This window comes from Panicum virgatum, chromosome 2K (assembly GCF_016808335.1).
Source record: "Panicum virgatum strain AP13 chromosome 2K, P.virgatum_v5, whole genome shotgun sequence".
Classification (NCBI taxonomy): Eukaryota; Viridiplantae; Streptophyta; class Magnoliopsida; order Poales; family Poaceae; genus Panicum; species Panicum virgatum.
Genome location: NC_053137.1, coordinates 24007487 through 24028592, shown reverse-complemented (window position 1 = coordinate 24028592; position 21106 = coordinate 24007487). Strand labels below are relative to the sequence as shown.

The 21106-nt window shown below is 41.9% G+C and overlaps 1 protein-coding gene across 1 annotated transcript; it reads left to right on the top strand.

The window, feature by feature from the left end:
• The first annotated feature begins 12983 nt into the window (after window positions 1-12983).
• LOC120672466 lies at window positions 12984-20808 on the top strand. The gene is made up of 11 exons (XM_039952872.1): window positions 12984-13278; window positions 13548-13721; window positions 13860-14036; window positions 14172-14345; window positions 14590-14682; window positions 14857-15453; window positions 15548-15629; window positions 15706-15772; window positions 19715-19900; window positions 20002-20062; window positions 20140-20808. Exons 1-11 carry the CDS (start codon window positions 13200-13202, stop codon window positions 20337-20339), a joined length of 1890 nt encoding a protein of 629 aa, XP_039808806.1. The 5' UTR covers window positions 12984-13199; the 3' UTR covers window positions 20340-20808.
• The last annotated feature ends 298 nt before the right edge of the window (window positions 20809-21106 follow it).

Here is a 21106-nt window from a genome sequence, read left to right as displayed (position 1 = left end):
CCGGCCGAGGGAGGGTAGATTGGGTTCGTCGCCGGCCAGGTATGGCGGCCGTCATGGCACACCATACTGGTGGCTCCGTCACTGGATGACTATTGCAAGCCTAATTTCACTCTCTGTTCTTATTTCTCTTTGCACAAATTTTAATATTTTTTAGAGTAAAAGGAGCTTTCCAGTAACATAAAATTGTGAGGACAATTTTTTTGAAATAAAATTGTGAGGACAATTACAACCTAATACTGCTAGGGTATGTGTTACTCCTTCCGTTTTTTTACATGTCATTAGGGATGTAAATGCTAAGATATTTATTGTGAATGAAAGTGAAAGAGAGAATGGAATGAATGATTGTTGTTGTATTGATTGATGTTTAGACCACACTATTTATATGTACAAGAGGGAAATGATGTATGTTCATGAAGGGACAGGTCCCTTCGTGAATAGCTCCTTCATGAGATTTGTAACTGCCTAGTGACATCATAATGATGTCATTAATCTAATGACTATTTATAATAAATTGATCACTAATCCTATTTTTCTTTGTAACACTCCCCCTTGATCGATTTGTTCTCGTGATCTTGTAACCAATTTGATCCTTTTGTCGTCTTGTAATCAATCGAAAAGCTCCTTGAAAAACCCTGTGAAAAAAATCAGGAAATGTATGTATGTATGTATATGTCATGAGAAAAACTCTTTAAACCCTTTTGGAAAAATAGGAGAAAATGTTGATATATATGTGTTGGTATTCCATTAAAAACTCCTTTAAACCCAATGGGGAAAATATGAGGAGAAAATGATATGAAATATCATTAACTGCAAACTTATATGAGAAAAACCTCGAAAGGAAAACTCGTAAGTAAGTTTGAATGCATTATGATTTGTTAATCATATTTGAACTTCTCCCCTAAAACATGATGGGAAAATATGAGGAGAAATTATATCTTGAATATCTTCTTAAAAACTCTAGTTGAGAAAACAGAAGATATGATATATGTGATATGTCTTGAATATCTCTTTAAAAACCCCAGTGGGGAAATTTTGAGATATGATATAAAATATTGCCTCATTAAAAACCTATATATGAGAAAAACCGTGATAGAAAAACTCACTTAGAAAAAGAGTACGTTATATAATCAGAAGATTATAATCAAAGGTTTACTCCCCCTGATACTTGCAAATTCTTAAGTCGTCTCATACCAATTCTGAAAACGTATTTCTAGAATAATGATGTAGGTAAAGACTTTGTGAATAAATCTGCAAGATTATCACATGACTTTGTTTGCAAGATTTCTATCTCTCCATTTTTATGTAGTTTGTGAGGATAGAATAATTTAGAGCAATGTGTTTTGTGATATTGCTCTTTATATAACATGCATTCATTTGTGCAATGCAAGCTGAATTATCTTCATAGATAATTGTTGGTTTCGTAATTGAACCAATATCACATGACTGTTATATGTGATTAATCATTCTGTGAAGCCATACACATTCACATGAAGCTTCATATAATGCAATTATTTCATAATGGTTGGTGGATGTAGCTACTAAGGTTTGCTTGGATGATTTCCATGATATAGCCGTTCCACCATGTAAAAATACAAAATCTGTATGAGATCTGGCATTATGGGGATCAGAGAGATAGCCAACATCTGTATATCCAATTATTGATTTATCTTGGTCAAACTGATAGAATAAACCAAGATCTGTTGTACCTTGGAGATATCTGAAGATATTTTTAACTCCCATCCAATGATGCTTTGTTGGACATGCGCTATGTCTAGCTAGTAAGTTTACCGCAAATGCAATGTCAGGCCTGGTGCAATTTGCAACATACATTAGCGCTCCAATGGCACTTAGATATGAAACTTCGGTTCCCAATAATTCTTCATCTTCGTCCTTTGGTCTGAATTGATCCTTATTCATATCAAGAGATCTGACGACCATAGGTGTCTTTGATGGATATGATTAATCCATATTGAATTTCTGGATAATTTTCTGGATATATGCAGACTGATGTACTAATATTCCTGATGGGAGATGTTTAAGCTGAAAGTCTAAACAAAATTTGGTTTTATCCAAATCTTTCATTTCAAATTCCGTCTTTAGATGGTTGTGTGCTTCATCTATATCTTGTGTACTCCCAATGATATTGAGATCATCCACGTACACAGATATAATACAAAATCCGTTTAAGGATTTCTTGATGAATACACATCGGCAATCATCATTATTAGAAAAACCTTCTGAAGAAGGAATTCCTTTAGTCAATTGTACCGCATTCTTCCCGATTGCTTCAAACTATATAATGATTTCTGAAGCTTTACACAATATATGTTGTGAAAATGATTCTTATTCGGAATATTAAGCCCTTCAGGAACTTTCATATAAATATTCAAATCTAGTGACCCATAAATTAAAGATACGATATCACTATGTCCATGAGATGCATAGATAGACCTTTCTGACCTGCCAATGAGATTAAGTATCGGAATGTTATACCACTCATAAACTGGAGAATATGTTTCATCATAATCGATGCCGGATCTTTGCGTGAACCCTTGTGCTACAAGCCTCGCTTTGTATCTCACTATCTCATTGTTTTTATTCCTTTTACAGACGAAAACCCATTTTGATCCCACAGGAAAAATATTTCGAGGAGTAGGTATAACCGATGAGAATACCTCTCGTTTCTTGAGCGAGTGCAATTCTGCCTCGATTGCTTCCTTCCATTTAATCCAGTCTGAGCGCTTGATGCACTCTGCCATGGTCTTAGGTTCTGGATCAAGTTGGAGATCTTTTGCAATCTTAGAGGCGAAATTATTGTCGACAATTGTAGTTTTTCTATTAAATGATTCTCAAGAATCATTATAATTAGTGGAAATTTCATTTACCTTTTGTGACTCTTCTATATTTCCCAAAGAATTAGAGCCTGGGTCTTCTGATGTCCTAGCACTTATATTTGTGCGCACATTTGTGCTAGGTATATGGTTTATTTGTTGAATATCCATATTGTTTGAATTTACAATATCCAATTGGTGTCTATCAACATGATGTTGATTTGCATTTGCCGTTTTGGAAGTAGACTTTCTTGGTTTCCGCAAAGCCTTGTTATTTGTTACCGTATTTCTCCCCCCTCTTATTTTGATCTAGGAGATTTTGAGTAGGTACTACTACTCTTTCTGGTACATTTACGGCAGGATTGTGTGACTTTATGACACCCTTGTAATCAGTAAATGCTTCTGGCATATTATTTGCAATATTTTGCAAATTGATAATTTTTTGAACTTCACGTTCATTTTCTATAGTATGTGGGTCATAGGACTGAATACTTGAGGCATTCCAATTTATTTCCTAGCATTCGTTATGGTACATATTGTCTTCCCCTAATGTCGGGAAATTGTCCTAATCGAAGATGCAATCAGCGTGACGTACACGGAATAAGTCCCATGTAAGAGGCTCAAGGAATTTATGATTGATGGTGATTTATACCCTACATAAATCCCCAATTTTCTATGGGGGGCCATTGATGTACGCTGTGGTGGTGAAATCGGTACGTACACAATGCAACCAAATTTTTCCAGATAGGAAATACTTGGTTGATTCCCACGTACTAACTACAACGGGGAAACTATATTGTATGCAGTAGGTCTAATTTGAATCAAATCAGCGGCGTATAAGACCGCATGACCCCAACAAGATGTTGGTAATTTGCAATTCTGTAATAATAGTCTTGCAATTAATTTTATTCTTTTCATAAGAGATTCGGCTAATCCATTTTGTGTATGTACGTATGGGACTGAATGTTCCACATTTATGCCTAGAGCCATACAATAGTCATTGAAGGCCTTTGAGGAAAACTCAGCAGCATTAACCATTCTGATGGATTTTATTGGATTATCTGGATAATGTGCTCTTAATTGATAATTTGAGCAATGAACCTTGTGAAAGCATGGTTTATTGTGGATAACAAATATACATGGGACCATCTTATTGATGCATCGATAAGTACCATGAAATACCTAAATGGCCCAGTTAATGAATGAATAGGACCACAAATATCCCCTTGAATGCGTTCAATAAATGTTAGTGGTTCAGCCTTGATCTTAAGATAAGAGGGTCTTAAGATTAATTTCCCTGTAGCACATGCGGTGCATAATCTGAAGGTTTAGGAAATTTTGAAGTATTCATATGACGACCAAGTGAATTGCTAATAATTTTTTTGCATCATCCCAATTCTGGGATGTCCCAGGCGATCATGCCAAGTCTAGAATATATCAAGATTTTGAAAAATTATATTATATGCAACATGTTGTGCGGGTTTGATATATGAGAAATATAATCCAGTTGATAGTGAAGGAATTTTCTTAAGCAATTGCTTGTTATATCCATCATCTTTGGTGATGAATAGATATTCATCTTTGTTGTCATTATGTGTTTCGATATGCAAACCATTATGATGGATATCCTTTGTAACTCAATAGGGTACGAGTTGAATCGGGATACAAAAGTGCATCCTCAATTACTAATTGTGTGCCCATAGGGAGAATTATTATGGTTCGTCCTGAACCAACAATCATGACATCTCGGCCTGCGATTGTCATGACTTTTCCTTTACTCTTAGTTAGAGTTTGGAAATATTTAATTTCTCTGAGTATTGTATTAGTGGTAGCACTGTCCACTAAACAAAGTTCTTCCTCCATTTGGATTGTTCCTGTAGAATAATGTATAATGATTGAGTCAAATATATTAAAATAAACTCAAATACTATATAATACATATATTATTGAATAAGTATTATATGTTTACAATATTGTATTGTATGTCTTACAATACTTATTATGACAACAAATATTTACAACACAATATAATATTTACAAGACTATGGATTAATGATCAAGTCTTTGGTGGTGATTGGAGACTAATTGTTGTCTCCGAATATGTCGTTGGATTGGAATTCAACGAGCATATCGTCAGTGCTGAATAAATTGTTCGTCTACGGAGGAGTCTTCTCATCAATGTTTTCCAGAGGAGTATCCTTTGAGCAACTAGCGTCAGTCGGTTGAGTAGTGAAGTGCGCTTCATACTTGTCCCCGTGAACTTGTTTGCCAACAGATTTCTGGTAGAGTTCAACCAAATGCTTGGCAATGTGGCACTTCTTAGTGATATGGTTGTGACAACCACACCTTTGACAAACTTGAGAGTTGTCATGACGGAAATTTTTCTTGAAAGTGCCCTTGCCTTTGCGAGAATCCTTATTTTTCTGGAAATGATGCTTGTTTTTGTTCCACTTTCCCTTGAAATTCTTTTTGAATTTCTTGCCACCAAACTTTTTTTTATTGTTCTGACTATTGTAGTGAATTTCAAGCAAAGGTGATGTCCCTACAGGGCGCAATTGATGATTCTTTGTTAAGAGCTCATCATATTTTTCTGCCTGAAGCAGGTCATATATCAAGTCAGAGTATTTGGTATATTTGTGGCGGCGGTATTGCTGTTGCAATAACCTATTTGTCGGAAGAAATGTGGACAAAGTCTTTTCAATCTTTTCGGCATCATCATTTGGTTGATCACAAAAACGAAGCTTGGAACAAATCTTGTGAACGGCACAGTTATGTTTGCAACAGATTTGCAAACCATAAGACGAAGGAGAGACCATTCGCGTCTTGCTTCGGGCAAAATGATTGCCTTTTGCCGATCATAGCGTTCTTTGAGTGCAACCCAAAGTGCTCTAGGATTCTCCTCCATTACATATTCGTTCTTGAGATTTGGATGAAGATGATGTCTCAAGAAATGTACTGTGGCATATTTGGCTTCATTTGGAACAGGGGCTCGTGGATTTGGCTCCACAAGAAATGTAATGTGGCATATTTGTTAGCATGATTTTTATGTCCATAGCCTAAGTTAGATAGTTACTACCATCTGCGGCAAGTTCAGCGAAATCTTTGTTGACTATAGGTGCCATATTCCTACATGAAATATCATGTATAGAATTAATTTATTGTGGTAAATTAAAATTTATGTGTGTGTGTAAATTTATGCAAAATAATAAAATCAAGACGATGGTCGAATCAAATCTTAAGATATATTGATTTAAATAGTGCAACTATTTTTATAATATTCTTGTAGGAATAATTGACTTGATAGTCTCAATATATACAAATTGAATTTGTATTGAATATTTTGGATATACACATTATAGGTAATCATCATAAGATATAGACCTTTAGTAATGGGTAAATAATTTGCTGCCTAAAAGCATAGTCTCAGGGCAAATAAATTCTTAAAGATTTTATCGCAGCCAAAGCCTATGTCTCCATTACCTTGTGTTTTTCCAAAAAATAATTTATATACCTTAATTTGAAATTTTGCATATTGCTACATGATGTAGATTGCAAATTATGTGCTAAATTGATAGTAATTCAAATAACATAAATAGCACATGAAAAGATTGTTCTAATAATATTTGCATAACGAATATGAGATCTGTAGAGCACATATGTACAATTATTGTGGTAATCGTAATATCTAACAATGGTACTAAGAATCCGAACCTGATGGTCTAGATAAATATTTACAACAATTATGCAAATTCAGAGTAGTCAAAGGGCTAAAAACAGAACAATCTAAGGCCTCAAATAAAATATATAGAATTGAATATGCTAAAAAGCAAAAATTAATAAAGTTCTAGGGGCCTCATAGTGATTTTGCAGAGGAATGGGGGAGGCCGGATCGGCCTGGCGCTGTGGCGGCCCGACTTGGCCTGCTGTGGCCCGGCCTGAGTCAGCCCCTAGCTGGCCCGCTTGGCCCGATCAAAAGAGGCAGGGAGGGGGTGCGGTAGGGAACCCTAACCGCCTCCTCCCTGGAACCGCCGCCGCCTGCCTCAGGGGGCACCGCCGGCGCCCCATGGTGCTGCCGTCGCCATGCCACGACGCCGGTGGGCGCCACCGCCTGTGCGCCGGAGACTGACGCCGGCGTCGAGCGCCGTGCGCGGGCGCCACCTCCTCTTCTCCCGCTTCTTCTCCCGTCCGCGCTACCACCAAGGACGTCGGCCGCCGGCCACCGCCGGCGCTGGTGGGTGCCGCCTGGCACTGCAGTGCCACGCCTGCTGCCTAGCGCCCCATCCTCCTCCCCCCCCAAGGCAAGCTGGCCATGGGGGCTAGTCGACTGGAGCAAATCGGCCCCTGGCCGGCCCTCGATGCTGCATTCATAGGAGAGGAAGCGCCCCCTCCTCGGAGGAGACGAAGCCAGCCCCAAGGGTACTCCCGGATGGGAGTGCGTTGCTGCGATTGGAGGCGATGTCGGCGTAGGAGCGCAGGAGATGCTGTGGTGGTGGGGGTGGAGGCGCAACGGTGATGTCGTAGGCGAAGCCCGGTGGCCACTTCTCGGCATCGACTTCTCTGTTGGGGAACGGAGGTGCCCCACGACATGCAGCCATGGCGCCACCGCATCCGTTCCTTGGCGACGCGAGCGGCATCTGCGCCACATCAGGTAATGGCGCCATTCCAGTTTCCCTGATGTAGAGGACAGGGCTCGGTGTCGGGTGCAGGGCCGGTGAATGACGTTCATGCCATGGCCTTCCCCAAGTTACAAGTCGTCACCAACTCGGTCATCACGTTCGTCTCGGATTCAGCCGACACCCCTACACAGTTTCGGTGATATCTCCCTCATACGACGTCCAAATGAGGTGATCTTGGATGCGCTGGAATCGTGACGACGAGACGCTTCTTTTGGTTCTGGTCCCAGCTCCAGAAACCTTGTGGGACATTCTTGTGACCATAGAAAGGTGCTGCATCACCTGTTCTGGGCCTTTTCAGGCTTTGTATCGTGTCGGGCTTTAAGCCCATGTTGTGGTCGCCCCCATTGGTTGTCCCCAACCCTTGGACGCCAGGTAATCTTATCTATCTTCCGGAAGGTGGGAAGCTATTTAACTTCCACTTTAAGATTTGTGCATGTATATACATCCAACGGTAATAAATGGAGCGGGCCGCTGGCTGGGAATCTAGAGAAAAGAGAGGTAGCGCCACGGCCCAATAGGACACTGGCAGCGCGCATGACTTGCATGGAGACTGTTTTCTCTAAAAAAAAAGACTTGCATGGAGACTGTTGGAATTACTTTGCATTGTTAACCGGACATATTCAAATGACCATAGCTTTTAAACTATATATCCAATTTAAATTCCGTTTGAACCTAGGTGTTGTTCATAATTAATATAATAAATCCAGTTTTCATATATTATTCATAATATTAAAATCTCAACAAAATAGATGTACCATTTCAACATTTTAGTTATACATTGTCAACATTGTTACATAAAATGTTGAAGTAGTTTATTTGAAATGTTGAACTTGACTTGTACAAATATTCAATCCCTTATATTGACATTGGATGCATGCTGCACACACTATATTTAGCAAAAGTATTGAATTACTAACACGCAGAAATAAAAATATAAGGAACAGCATACATACCTATGTACCATGTGCCGATGTGTCACGTGGCCTCATATGTAAAAAAAAAATAGATGCAACTTGCTGTATAATACTTGGCTGTGGAAGAAGTGGGCCGTGGTGGGCTATGCGATGTCTAGCTTACCCAATTTTCGGAATGCATATAGGAGCTCCCTACGACGCCCCGCCAATTCTATCTATTTTTCATAAGATTTTTTTCTTCCTCACTTTCAGTATTTGAGATTCTTGCAACTAATCACAATTCTTAATTCACCTCAAACCCTACCTCTCTCTCCAATCTTCTCTCCCCGCCGCCGTCGCCATCGGCCGCCGGCGCCGCACGCCCGCGGGCCGCGGCTCCCACTGCCCCCTACGGCCTACGGCCTCTACGCTCTGCATACCCCGCCGCTGTGCGCTGCTTGCCTGCCATTGCCTGCATGCGCACTGCTTTGCTTGTCGCTGCTTGCATGCGCGTTGCGCCGCTGCAGCTCGCCGCCCCCGCTGCTGGCTATGCTGCGGTCGCCGCTCACGCGCTGCTGCAACGCCGCCGCCGCCCGCGCGTTGCTGCGCCGCCGAGCCGGCACATGCGCTCCGTGCAATCACTCGCCGGAGAAGAAGTTTGACCGGTCGCCATTCAATATTTTGAATCTAGTATTTTAACATTTCATATATTCAATTTCAACATTTCATCTATACATTTTTAACATTTTTATTATCAAATATTGAACCAGTTCAATAAAATGTTGAATTAGTCATACCAAAATGTTAAACATAATTGCAAAAGTTTATATAGAATAATTGGGCCAAATAGACTCTATAGATGGATGACTTATCTATCTTCCGCAAAATAGATAGGAGCCCCCAGGACACCCCCTTCTCCCTTAAACTCAGTAGCCACCGCTGTTTAGACAGGGGTTTTGTTTAGTCTTGAGTTTTCCTTTGAGGAACGGATATTGCATCGTTGTATTTGTGATGACAAGTCCTTATACATTGATCCAGGGCCCCCCGTTTTTGATCTCCTCCACTGTGTCGATTAGTCCTTTGGAATCGAGTTCTTGAATCCCTCTTTAATTCGCTTCATCCCTATTTGCAATATCAGATTGCATTGTTTACATCTTCTTGCTTGTGTCCTTCGATTCGCTTGCAGGAAAAGCCTTCTTGGCGAGATCAATCAAGTTGTGCTTGGTTGATAACCAACGGAGCAGTGGTGTAGCGGTTGCAGGGTTCGAATCTTGCTGATTTGAGACCTGATTGTCAACGTCGAGATCTCCACCAATCGAACGTACCCTTACCTTTCGGAAGATCGGGCCTAGTCTTCATCACTGTTCGAGTGTCGTAGAGGGATCCCCTAGTGATGGATGTCACGCAGGGCACGACGAATGGCGCCCTGCACCATGAAGCGACGAACACCGCCGGACTAGTTGCCGCGAATGATGGCGTTCTCCACTGCATCCGTGATGGAATCGACCATGGCTTTCATGGAAGGTAGTTCGGAGTCGTCATGTTGCTTTACCTTGCAGGGACTCCGACAAGGAATGCCGGCGAGGAACTCCGGTGAGAAGGGACTCGCCGAGTTCTCGTTGTCCAGGAAGTCGGCGAGTTCCTCTTGCAGTTGTGTGGTGCCTTCTTGTCAGCGAAGAGACTTGTCGTTTCCTTGTGTCAGAAACTCGGCGAGTCGTCCTGTCCAGGGAGCGAATGCGGCTCTGTGTCGCTCAGTGCGGCGTCTAGCGTGCGTGATAACGTATTGTGAACGAAAGTGGAAGAGAGAATGGATCAATGGTTATTGTTGTATTGATTAATGTTTAGATCAGACTATTTATATATACAAGAGGGAAAGGGTGTCTGTTCACGAAGGGACATGCCCCTTCGTGAATGGCTCCTTTGTGAGATTTGTAACTGCCTAGTGACATTATAATGATGTCATTAATCTAATTACTATTTACAATAAATTGATCACTAATCCTATTTTTCTTCGTAACATCTGAATTCGAATTCGATCCGGTTTGGAAAAGTTTTTATCCGTTCGTATCTGATTCCAGATGTTCAATATTCGTAACTAATTTGTATCCGGATACTGAAAGTTACATTTTTATGATGTCTATGTCCAATACAATTTTATCCGACAAAAACTAACTATCTGTATCCGACTTCGTATTCGATCTGTTTGCATCTCTATATGTAGTGTTAGCCTAAATGATAAACGCTAAACAATCGGTCGTCTATTGTTTAGATGTTTATTCGGAGTAAACGGTCATTTGATGGGGTAAACTGCTGATTAAACGGACACGATTAGTTACTGTAGCATTTACACAGTGTGTACACGGGCTAAATGGCCGTGTAGGCCAACACTACATGTCGTATAGCAGTTCTACACACAGATCAATGAATCCTCTCTCGTTCTACCGTATTTAATTTGCATGCTGCTTGCAAAGCCTGGCTCACACATTCTCTGCAAAGCACGGATTTTGATTGGCCCCGCTGGCTGCGTGAAACCCTAAACCCTAGCTTTTTTCCCACGCAACTAGGCTTTTGATTTGCTCCTCTTTTTGCTGCCGACCTGGCCATGCATGGAGAGTAAATGTTCTGCCTCGCTCGCTGCACCTAGACAGGCATTTCTCTGTTCATTTAGTTTTCGAATTTTGTCTCACAAAAGCTGTTCTTTTAGATTGTAGTAAAATTCATCTAATTAAAACAATATCAGATACCAAAAAAGAATTGCATTGGGAAGGGTATGGAGCCAATCAAATATATACGCAGATGTTACTTTTCCAGTTCCAATATTCCAGTTCCAATGCATTTGTATTTATTAAGGATCTAGGGAACCAAATAAACATTGCGGTCTTTAATCACATTGCTATAGTTAATTAGGGGGTGGGATGGTCATTTTCTAGTATTAGTAACATGACTTAAATTTTCTAAATGAACAATCTTTGTTGGGCAGAGGGAGTATGACACATCCTTTTCCAACTCTTTTAAAAAACGTGAGACAATATATAAAAAAACTAGGGGTGAAAATGGAGCGTGAAATTCTCATATATATCGACTGACTCCGTTTTTTGTATTATGATATGTTTCTGACCGTTTCCGTTTTAAAAAAAATATAAAATTATTATTTACAATTAATTTTATAGCCATTTTTCACCATATTTAATTTTAATAATTTCATGAATATATTAAATTTTTGACCCGACCACTTTCGTTTTCCGTATTATAATAGTTTTTATCCCGAAAAAATGGAGAGAGTACTTTGTTACAAAACCTTAAGCTTCGTGTCATGGTAGATATTTGCATATTCTATCCATTTTTATATACCCCTGTCCTTAAAATATAAACTTTTCAACCTTTTAAAGTCAAATATTTTCATCTTTGACCAATAATATCTTAAAAATAATTACTTTTAAATAGAAAAAAATATCTTTTATGATAGTTGGCTTCTTTATGAATAAATTAATATCGCTTATGTCGTCAATCTTTATTTTTTACCATATGTGATCACAAATGAAAATGTTTGACTTTAAAAAGTAAAAAAATTGTTATATTTGGAAAGGAGGTTGTAGATATTATTACTAACTAGTATAGTGCCCGTGCATTGCTACAAGTAATATAAATTTCACTCACATCTATATATGAGACCATCAATTGTACTGTGTCACTCCATGTACAAGTCATACCATGACCATGCGAGATATTGATTATTCGGGTTCTGATTGAAATTCAGATTGATTTGTTCGGATTCTTATTAGGATTCCGATTGATTTATATTCAAGTTTTGATTAGGATTCTAATTGACGGACCGTGGAAGCATTGCTTGCTTTAAAAATAACTAGGCAATTATGCCCGTGCGTTGCTACGGACAAAGTTGGTATAAATATCGGATACATATTGGTGTCCGTGTATTAATTTGTAGAGATCTACGTGATCGAGTCGTGGACGAAGAGGGTTGGTCCGACTTTACGAGATGGACTAATGCCCGCCTGTCAATAACACATACGGACCAAACCAACGTACCAAACCAAAAATTTGGGTGGAAACCTTACTCGCTTTAGTAATAGATATAGAATAGAGATAGAGATAGAGATAGAGATCATGCGCAATAACGCAATATAAGTATATCACTCTAATCCGTAGCAAGCGAGATTCACTGTAGCAATTTTTAACTAAAGATTAGAAGGACTAAACATAGTCTAATTATAAAACTAATTATATGGATGAACGAGAAATCACGAGATAAATCTATTAAGTCTAATTAATTCATCATTAGAGGTTGTTTACTATAGCACGTCATCGTCTAATTATAGTCCAATTAGGCTTAAAAGATTCGTCTCGCAATTTTACTTAGAGGTTGTGGAATGAATTTTGTCAGTTATCCATATTTAATAGTATTAATTAGTGGTCAAACGTTCGAAGTTATTGTAATATTTAATTTTTTGGGAATTAAATGAGACCCAAATACGCCCAGCAGATCAATTTTTTTTAGCATTTATCCCATCCTCTGGGCCCATTAGCTCAAATCTGCGGCCCAGATGCCCAGTGCGTGCCAAGCTTAGTGGGTCTTGGAGAACGTACCCGCCGTGCCACCAGAGAGCAAGCAGCCGCCGCCTGCCCCGTGCGCTGCGGACCCGTGCGCTGCTCCTCCGCCTGGCCCTCCCTCCCCGCGGTCGGCAGTTGCTAGGCGCTCCATACCTGCACGGCGGCGCGGTCATGCCTCCGCTCTAGTTCCCTCCTCTCTGTTTTCCCCGCTTCTGGTTGGGGGGCAGGGGATGTCAAATCTCGATTCCACCGCCGCGCCGGCGGGGAGGGGGACGGCGGAGCGGGATTTCACCCCCGCATCTGTTCCAGGTACGCTACTGCACGCCCTCTCGCCTCGGCGCTACTGTGCTTAGCAGCAACATAGCCGTTATCTGCTAGGCCTTAGAGCTAGGGTTTATGGCATCAACATGGGATGAGTGCTTCGGTTTGTGTTCATGCTCACATGGTTGCTTAGATGAGCGTTTGCTTCTCGACCTTGTGTGTACGGAGGACCGTATTACCTCACGCTATGTCAGTTCATTCCTGTTGTTCTCTCCATGGAGAGGGCGTGCTAATTGGATTGGTTTCCTGGTTCCTAGCTTTGAATGGAACACCGAAATGCATGAATAGGAGGAAAAGGAGGAATAAGATGCGGGAGAAACAGGACTCCCCACCTGGTTTGGACTCCACGGTGGCAGCAGAGGCAGAGGAACAGGGAGAGGCAAAGGGAAGGAGGATGGAGGAGAGGGAGGCCCCTGATGCTGCTGCTTCTGGTATGTGTGCGTGCCTGCATCCTTTGACCTTGCCACAATGTTGTGACAATGCCATGTGCTATGGCAATACATTCCTGTTACTAGCTCTGTGGAGGTGTGGAAAGACCGCGCTAATTGGGTTGATTTTCTTCTTCATAGCTTTGAATGGGACACCAAAATGCAAGAACAAGAGCAAGAAAAAGAAGAATAAGATGCAGGAGCAACAGGAATCCCCACCTGATTTGGATTCCTCGGCGGCAGCAGAGGCAGAGGAACAGAGAGAAGCAAAGGGAAGGGGGATGGAGGGCCGGGAGGACAGTGATGCTGCTGCTTCTGGTATGTGTGCGTGCATGCATCCTTTGACCTTGCTATAATATTGCTACAGTGCCACATGCTATGAAAATTCATTCCAGTTACTAGCTTTGTGGAGGTGTGGAAAGACTGCTAACTGGGTTGTTTTCTGCTTCCTAGCTTTGAATGGGACACCGAAATGCAAGAAGAGGATGAAAAGGAATAATAAGATGCAGGACAAACAGGTATTCCCACCTCATTTGGATTCCACAGTGGCAGCAGAGGCAGAGGAACAGGGAGGGCCAAAGGGAAGGGGGATGGAGGAGATAGAGGCCACCACTGTCGCTGCTTCTGGTATGTGTGCATGCATGCGTCCTTTGACCTTGCCATAATGTCGCTGCGATGCTTAGGATAAGGCTCATAACTAATTTTTATGTCAACTAGGCAGTAGGCATGCTTCACTCAGTGTTTACCTTTATGTGCTTACATAGATAAGAATCCACCTGTGTCATATCAGTTTAGTTTTCGTTTTAGTGTGTACTAATTTTACAGTGAGAGAGTTGTGATCAACTGATCATAGTTGGTTTCCTGATCTTAGCGCTGGGGGGGACACCAAAATGTGATCAGGAAGAGGCCAAGGTGAAGGACAGTGTGATGCTCAAGGAGGAAGCCAACAACACTGTTGTTTCAGGTATGCGTGTGTCTGTACACCCTTGGCTCTAACTGTGGCGCTGCAATGCTCTTACTTCAGTCATTGCCATGGTTTGTCGCATCAAATGGCAAGGGCCACTTCTCTTTGGTTCATGCTCAGGTTGACATGTTCTATGGAGTGAGTGTTCTGATTATAGTTGCTTTCCAATTTCAGCTTCAGAGGGTACACCAAAACGCAGGAGGAGGAGAAAAAGGAACAAGATGCAGGAGCTACTAGAGTCCCGACACCCACAGGCATCATTGGGTATTGTTGGAGTGGATAAAATTATGTCCAATAATGAAAATGGCCGCGCAGATGGGGTAGAGGCATCAGGACATGCTGATGTTAATATGGATCTTATAAATGGGGAGGATCCAAGTTGTGCTCAGTCAAATGCAAATGATGTTGATGTTTTGGTAGAGAATTGCTCCAATAACTTGCAGGAGAACTCTGCAGGAGGAAAGAGACAGAAGAGAAAAAGAAAGTGGGGTTCATCCAGCAGATGGCCAGGTTTATCTTCTGAGAATGATGGAATGGTTGCTAAGGACAGCTTGGATTCTTCAGCACATCATGATGTTAGCTGCGTATATGCTTCATGTTCAGTTGAGCCACACAAAGATAATATCAAGAATATTTACTCTCCAAGAGGATCGCTGGTGAGGTTTCACAGGAAAAAACTTCTGATATTGGATCTTAATGGTTTGCTTGCGGATATAAATCAAGATTACCGCAATGCGCACAAGGCAGATGCAAAGGTTAAGGACAAGTTAGGTAAGCTTGATATCCTAGTAGTCGAAATTGCTGTTCTCTTAGTAGGATCTACAATTGTAAACCATGCTAATTTTCAATTTACTCCTTTTACCAGTTTTTACAAGACCATACTATGATGATTTTCTGAGATTTTGCTTCCAGAATTTTGAGCTAGGAATATGGTCTTCAAGGAAAAGGTTACTTTTGTTCCCTCTTTTCTTTTCTTTACTTCAAACTCTATATTGTTCTAATTGTTATATTCTAACTCTATAGGGAAAATGTCAATAGGGTTATTAATATCCTTATGAGGAAGCTCAAGCACCACCTACTATTTTGTTGGGTAAGTAATAGAAAAGCTGGAGCTGTATATTGTTGTTAGTCATGAACTTACTTTTTTCTCATTGTTTTCATTAGAGTAAAATGTTGGTGGCTCATCAACTTGATGCTGTGTCATATAGGTCATTGTACTACAGATTTGCATTTTTAAGTATAGTTAGTGAGCCATTAATTTGGACTAGTTAACCCATTGTGGCATTTGGTGATTGCATGGCAGCAACATCAGTCAACAGAACACCTAAGCCATTGGCAATATGCATCCATGGACACTTTTTGCATATCCTCTGGCTAGTCACTATTGAGTTGCATGCACCAACCGACCAACCAATTCAACCCAAAAGCTTAACCTGATAGGGAAAGAAGGGCAATTCAATTATACTTCAACATCCCCCCACCCACCCACGTGCAGGTCCCCTAAGGCCTCAAACGTGGAAATAGGAGTTGGCTGCAATTATTTTTATTGGGTTAATTGGATCCGTGCCATTACAATTTTCCAAGTTCACTGATCTCCCATTACAATTCGTCTATTTTGAACCGTGCCATCACAAATTTACAACTCTTCGAAACATTTTCCTCCTCTCATCCCCTCCTTCCTGTTCTCCGCTCTCTCCATGGCGCTGGCGCCGCACTCCAACTCGCACTGCGGCTAGGGGTTGGCGGCATGCAACCGGTGCACTCGGTGGTGAGGCGCTGGGCGGCACGCCCGTAGCCTGCGACGGGTGGCGGCGCTGGCGGGCGCAGCCCGCTACGGCGGTGCGGCTGTTCCTGGAATTCAGCGAGGGAACATGCGGGAAAAGGGGTCGGCGGAGGACGAGGGGCTCACCACGAGTCAGTTTTGCGGGTTGGGGAGGAGGACCGTAGGAGTGGATCGACATGCTGCCAAAGCTTCGGGCGGAGCTCCACTGGCGGCTAGCGAGTGGCTGCCTGATTCTTGCTGATTCGGTTGGGGGAGGCTCGGGTGAGTGGTGGGGAAGGTGGAGAGGGTGGCGAGGAAGCTCGGTACGCAAGGAAGCGAAGGGGACGAGGCATGGCTGGTGGATTTCGGTCGGCAACAACAACTGCTCAAACTCGGTGGCTTAGGTCGAGGAAGAAGAAGGAAGCAGGGAGAGGGAGGGGAGGATGAGGCCAGCGATGAGGAGAGGACAATCTCGCGGGGGACGTCGCCATGCCTTGCTGGCTAGAGGGCGCGGACTTGGAGTTTGACCTGTCGGGTGTGCGGCTGCGGCAATCTGCCCACGCCATGGAGAGAGAGAGGAAGGGGGGGGGGGGGTAGGAAGGAGCGGGGATGAGAGGAGGAAGAAGACGGGGGTATTTTGGTCCATAAATTTTAAGAAACATATCGAAGGGGTAAGTAGTGGTATGTTTTGAAGAGTTGTAAATTTGTGATGGCATGGTTCGAAATAGACGAATTGTAATGGCAGATCAGTAAACTTGGAAAATTGTAATAGCACAGATCCAACTAACCCTTTATTATTTAATCGCGCCCTCCAGGATTTGAACTCGAGACCTTTGACCCTGATACCATATTGAGTTGCATGCACCGACCAATCCAACCCAAAAGAAGGCCAATTTACTTATACTCCAACGGTCACTTTAGTTTGTTCCTAGACTATAAAAAACCCAACCAATATCGGGTTCCCCTCATTTAAAAAATATGTCTCGTCATTTTCCATTGTGTATTTCAAATGCTCCTAGCATATTTAAGCATCTTCCCACTTGACTTTTCCTTGGTTATATACATATTTTGGTCGGTGTGATATCTGGTCACCATTTTGGATTGATCCTATCCATCATGCTGCATGCATATGTCTAATAACAGATGAGAATTTCTGCACGTTTGAAACAATGACAATTAAGTGGTCTTGGTCTTACAAACTCATACTTGTTAAATTCTTTGCAGCTGTTGTTGAGCAGAATGTCGCATTTCATAATTCAACGCTTCGTACCACCATTTTAGTGGGATTTCCTCTAGATACCATAAGTTTCATAGTTCTAGGCCGTCATTCTTTCCATGTTTGTAGACCAGTTCGGGTTGCTTGCTCCATAAATAAACTAGTGATCACAACTGGTTTCTCAATGATTTACCCTTGTACCATGCTTAGAGCTTGGAAATCATGGTAAAGGCTTCTCACACAATCTATTGTCATCATTAGTGAACACATCCCAACAGCCGGTACTGAGGCCCACAGTACAAGAAAACAATAGGAAACTAATCAATGAGCAGGAACAGAAACAATAGTAATAAAGTATATCCAGATGCTGACTTTTGGCCTTTGATGGTCCAAGATGCATTGTTATCTATGCCTAAATCATGTAAAAAATTTGCAGAAATTTCCGGGACTTGTCTCCATTTGCTCTATAGTGATGGCTTGTGCATGGGAATATACTATCTTTTGGGTTAATCTCAAAAGATATCTTACTCTCCTTTTTTTCTTAAGGTGGCAACCATCCAAGCAAATTAGAGGCCAGCGGACACTTACGAACCTTCGCTTGCCGACATCAAGTCATGGTTCATAAGGCGTCACCTAGGCCATGGGCCAGGTGCTCGCTGGGGGCAAGGCGCCCCGATGCCTAGCCAAAAGAGGGAAGGAGAGAGGGAAGAGGGGGCCGTGCGGCTTTTCCCCCCTTTCCCATCCTTGCCGCCTCAGGCGCCATGGCTGGTGCAGCTCTGCCTGTTGCTTCCAGCGGAATTGATGGTGCAGATATACCTCTGCTCAACTGCGATGGCGGCGATCTGAAAGGGGCAGCAATGGGGTTCTGTTTGAGTTGGGGGGAAGGGGGCGATTCATAGTTGGCGGAGGGGGCTTGGGGGGAAGGCATGCTCGTTGGCTCATCATTTCTCATGCAGGGTGGTGGCTTCGGGACAAGGAGAGGTGGCAGCGCAGAAGGGAACTCGAGAGGATAGGGGTAGGTGAGGTGGGAGGGGAGGGGTTCTATATGGGCTGCTGTCTTGGGTTGGGATTTAGCAGGCTAGTGGGCTCATTAATCATTGTGGTTATGGCCCAGTGATAGATTTATTTTCTCCTTTCTTTTCTAATTTATTTATCCATCAGTATGGTGTCAGCCTTACCACCTCGCCTTAAGCGCCTAGGCGATAAGAGGGTGGGGGTTGCCATGGCTTGCCTAAATCCTTTAAGAACCATGCATCAAGTGATATACAAACAAACACATACACAATACTAGAAAAACAATTTCATAAAAAATCGGCCTTTTGCATAGTCCCACAGCTGGGTTTTATTGTGCAACTCCTTGTAAAGCCCTGAGTGCAATTCTTTGAGCCCTTGCTAGCTTGTGTTTGAGCCATGCTGTATTCACACAATCTTTTGCAGACTTAGTCAAAGTCTCAAACTCATCTTACGCTTTGCCCACATAAGTCGACCATGAAAGCTTAAGAAAACTGCTATCTGGGGGTGCAGTTCAACTGCACTTTGAAGATTCAGTGCCCTAAACAGGAGGGAAGTCGGGCCTCCTAATCAGGGACTGGGAAGTCAACCTATTTCCTCCCTACGAAGAACACCATTGAACCTGACTCCGATTCGTGCTAAGGCATACCAACTACCATCGGGGTAGCCTAGTTGCTGCCACCATCCACATTTCACCATGTTGGCCTTTTTAGACACACCAATGACCCACTAAACGTACTTTATCGACATGAATAAGTACCCTGACACTGACCCCTGACCCAGATGATAGGGCAACAAGCTGAGTGACCCATCATACACTTACTCTTTCCATTAATATGGTAATGGAAGTTATGGATCTGTGCTGTGCATCTCTAAATCAAAAGAATCAGTTTTCAATATTTCTGATTGGTAAGTTGGGTTGTGGCAGTTTTTATCTTTTATTGGATGTCCCCTGTTTTGCCATATTATTTTTATGTTATGATTCCAATATTTGGGTCATGAGTTACTCATGTACTAATGTTTTTGTCGATCTTGTTTGTCAGGACATGTCTTACTGCACTGTTACGGGGTGCAACGTAATTGGTACGAAGGGCAAACCGTTAGTGCTGAAGGAACTAAAGAAGTTGTGGAATAATGAGGACCCTGATCTCCCATGGGAGCAGGGAGAGTTTTCACCTTCAAATACATTACTAGTGGATGATTCACCCTACAAGGCTTTGTGCAACCCGGTACTAAGTTCATCATGGCTCACATATCTGTGATCTCTGTTGAAAGCATGGCCCATTTGTTGTAATTCATGCACTTTGCTTCTGTTATTTTCTTTGTGCAGCCAAACACTGGCATTTTCCCCCATCCCTACAGTTACCGTAACCAGAGTGATGATTCCTTGGGTATGCTTTAGCAGGTCACAATGCTGTTTACTGTTTTCTAGTTTACTACATTCTAACGTTCTGTACACACTAAACAGGACCTGGTGGAGACCTTCGGATGTATCTGGAGAGAGTTGCGGCTGCAGATAATGTTCAAAGTTTTGTCCGGGATAACCCATTTGGTCAGAACTCCATCACGGATAGTGATCCAAACTGGAATTTCTATGTGCAGATAGTTGATAAAGTCGAGCAAGCAAATAGAATAGTTGATAAAGTCGAGAAAGCAAATACGGAGTAGTTGATAAATTGGAGAGGTCCTTAGCTTTACAGGCATGAATGAAGGGTCCTTAGCTTTACAGGCATGAATGAAGGGTTCAATCGACTTAAAGTTTTGTGTTTGCTTGCGTTGCTTGGTAGAAGTTTTCCGTTGGGCCAATGCAACCATGTGTAGTATTAGTTTAGAAATATGCTGTTTTGTTAGACAACACGATTCAAAATTTTTTTATTAGTTCCTATTCCACCACTTCCTGCTCGTATCGAACTAAAGAAGTTGCAAGGGTGGTTCTACTGTACTTTAAATATACCTGAGGACTGAGTGGTGAATCATAGATTCACATGTATCGAAAGAATTACAGGGTTTCTGTAAGCATGTAACTTAGTTACCATTGAAAGTTTTGATGATTATGGGACAAGGATGTTTCAATTACGGAGCTGTAATATTTTTGTGAATTGTTGTAATTCATCTCAATTCCATGGTGTTGTGCCAATGACAGAGCTAATAGTGTCGTTGCATAAGAGAAAATTGTTATTCAGCACAAACTGGTGTACCCTCTTAACGTTCTCTTATGTTTAACCCTTGACCTTTGCATTGTGGGAGACCACTGAGAGCCACGAGTAGCCTGCTCAGAAAAGTTTGCCATTTTGTTGGCTATTTGGCCATGCTAGTTTTTGTGGGAGTAGCAAGATCTATGCATGCAAAATTCTCGATTGATGCAAAATCTGATCTCTCCTTGAGTAAGGTAAACATGTTTCAAAACATGCCAGTAAGGTAAACATGCTTCAAAA

Excerpts from the sequence above, each read along its gene's own strand:
- LOC120672466 (XM_039952872.1), top strand. The coding sequence starts at position 13,200 with ATGTCAAATCTCGATTCCACCGCCGCGCCGGCGGGGAGGGGGACGGCG. Across the intron at positions 14,683-14,856 it reads CAACAACACTGTTGTTTCAG|CTTCAGAGGGTACACCAAAA; the intron begins GTATGCGTGTGT and ends TTCCAATTTCAG. Across the intron at positions 20,063-20,139 it reads CCAGAGTGATGATTCCTTGG|GACCTGGTGGAGACCTTCGG; the intron begins GTATGCTTTAGC and ends CACACTAAACAG.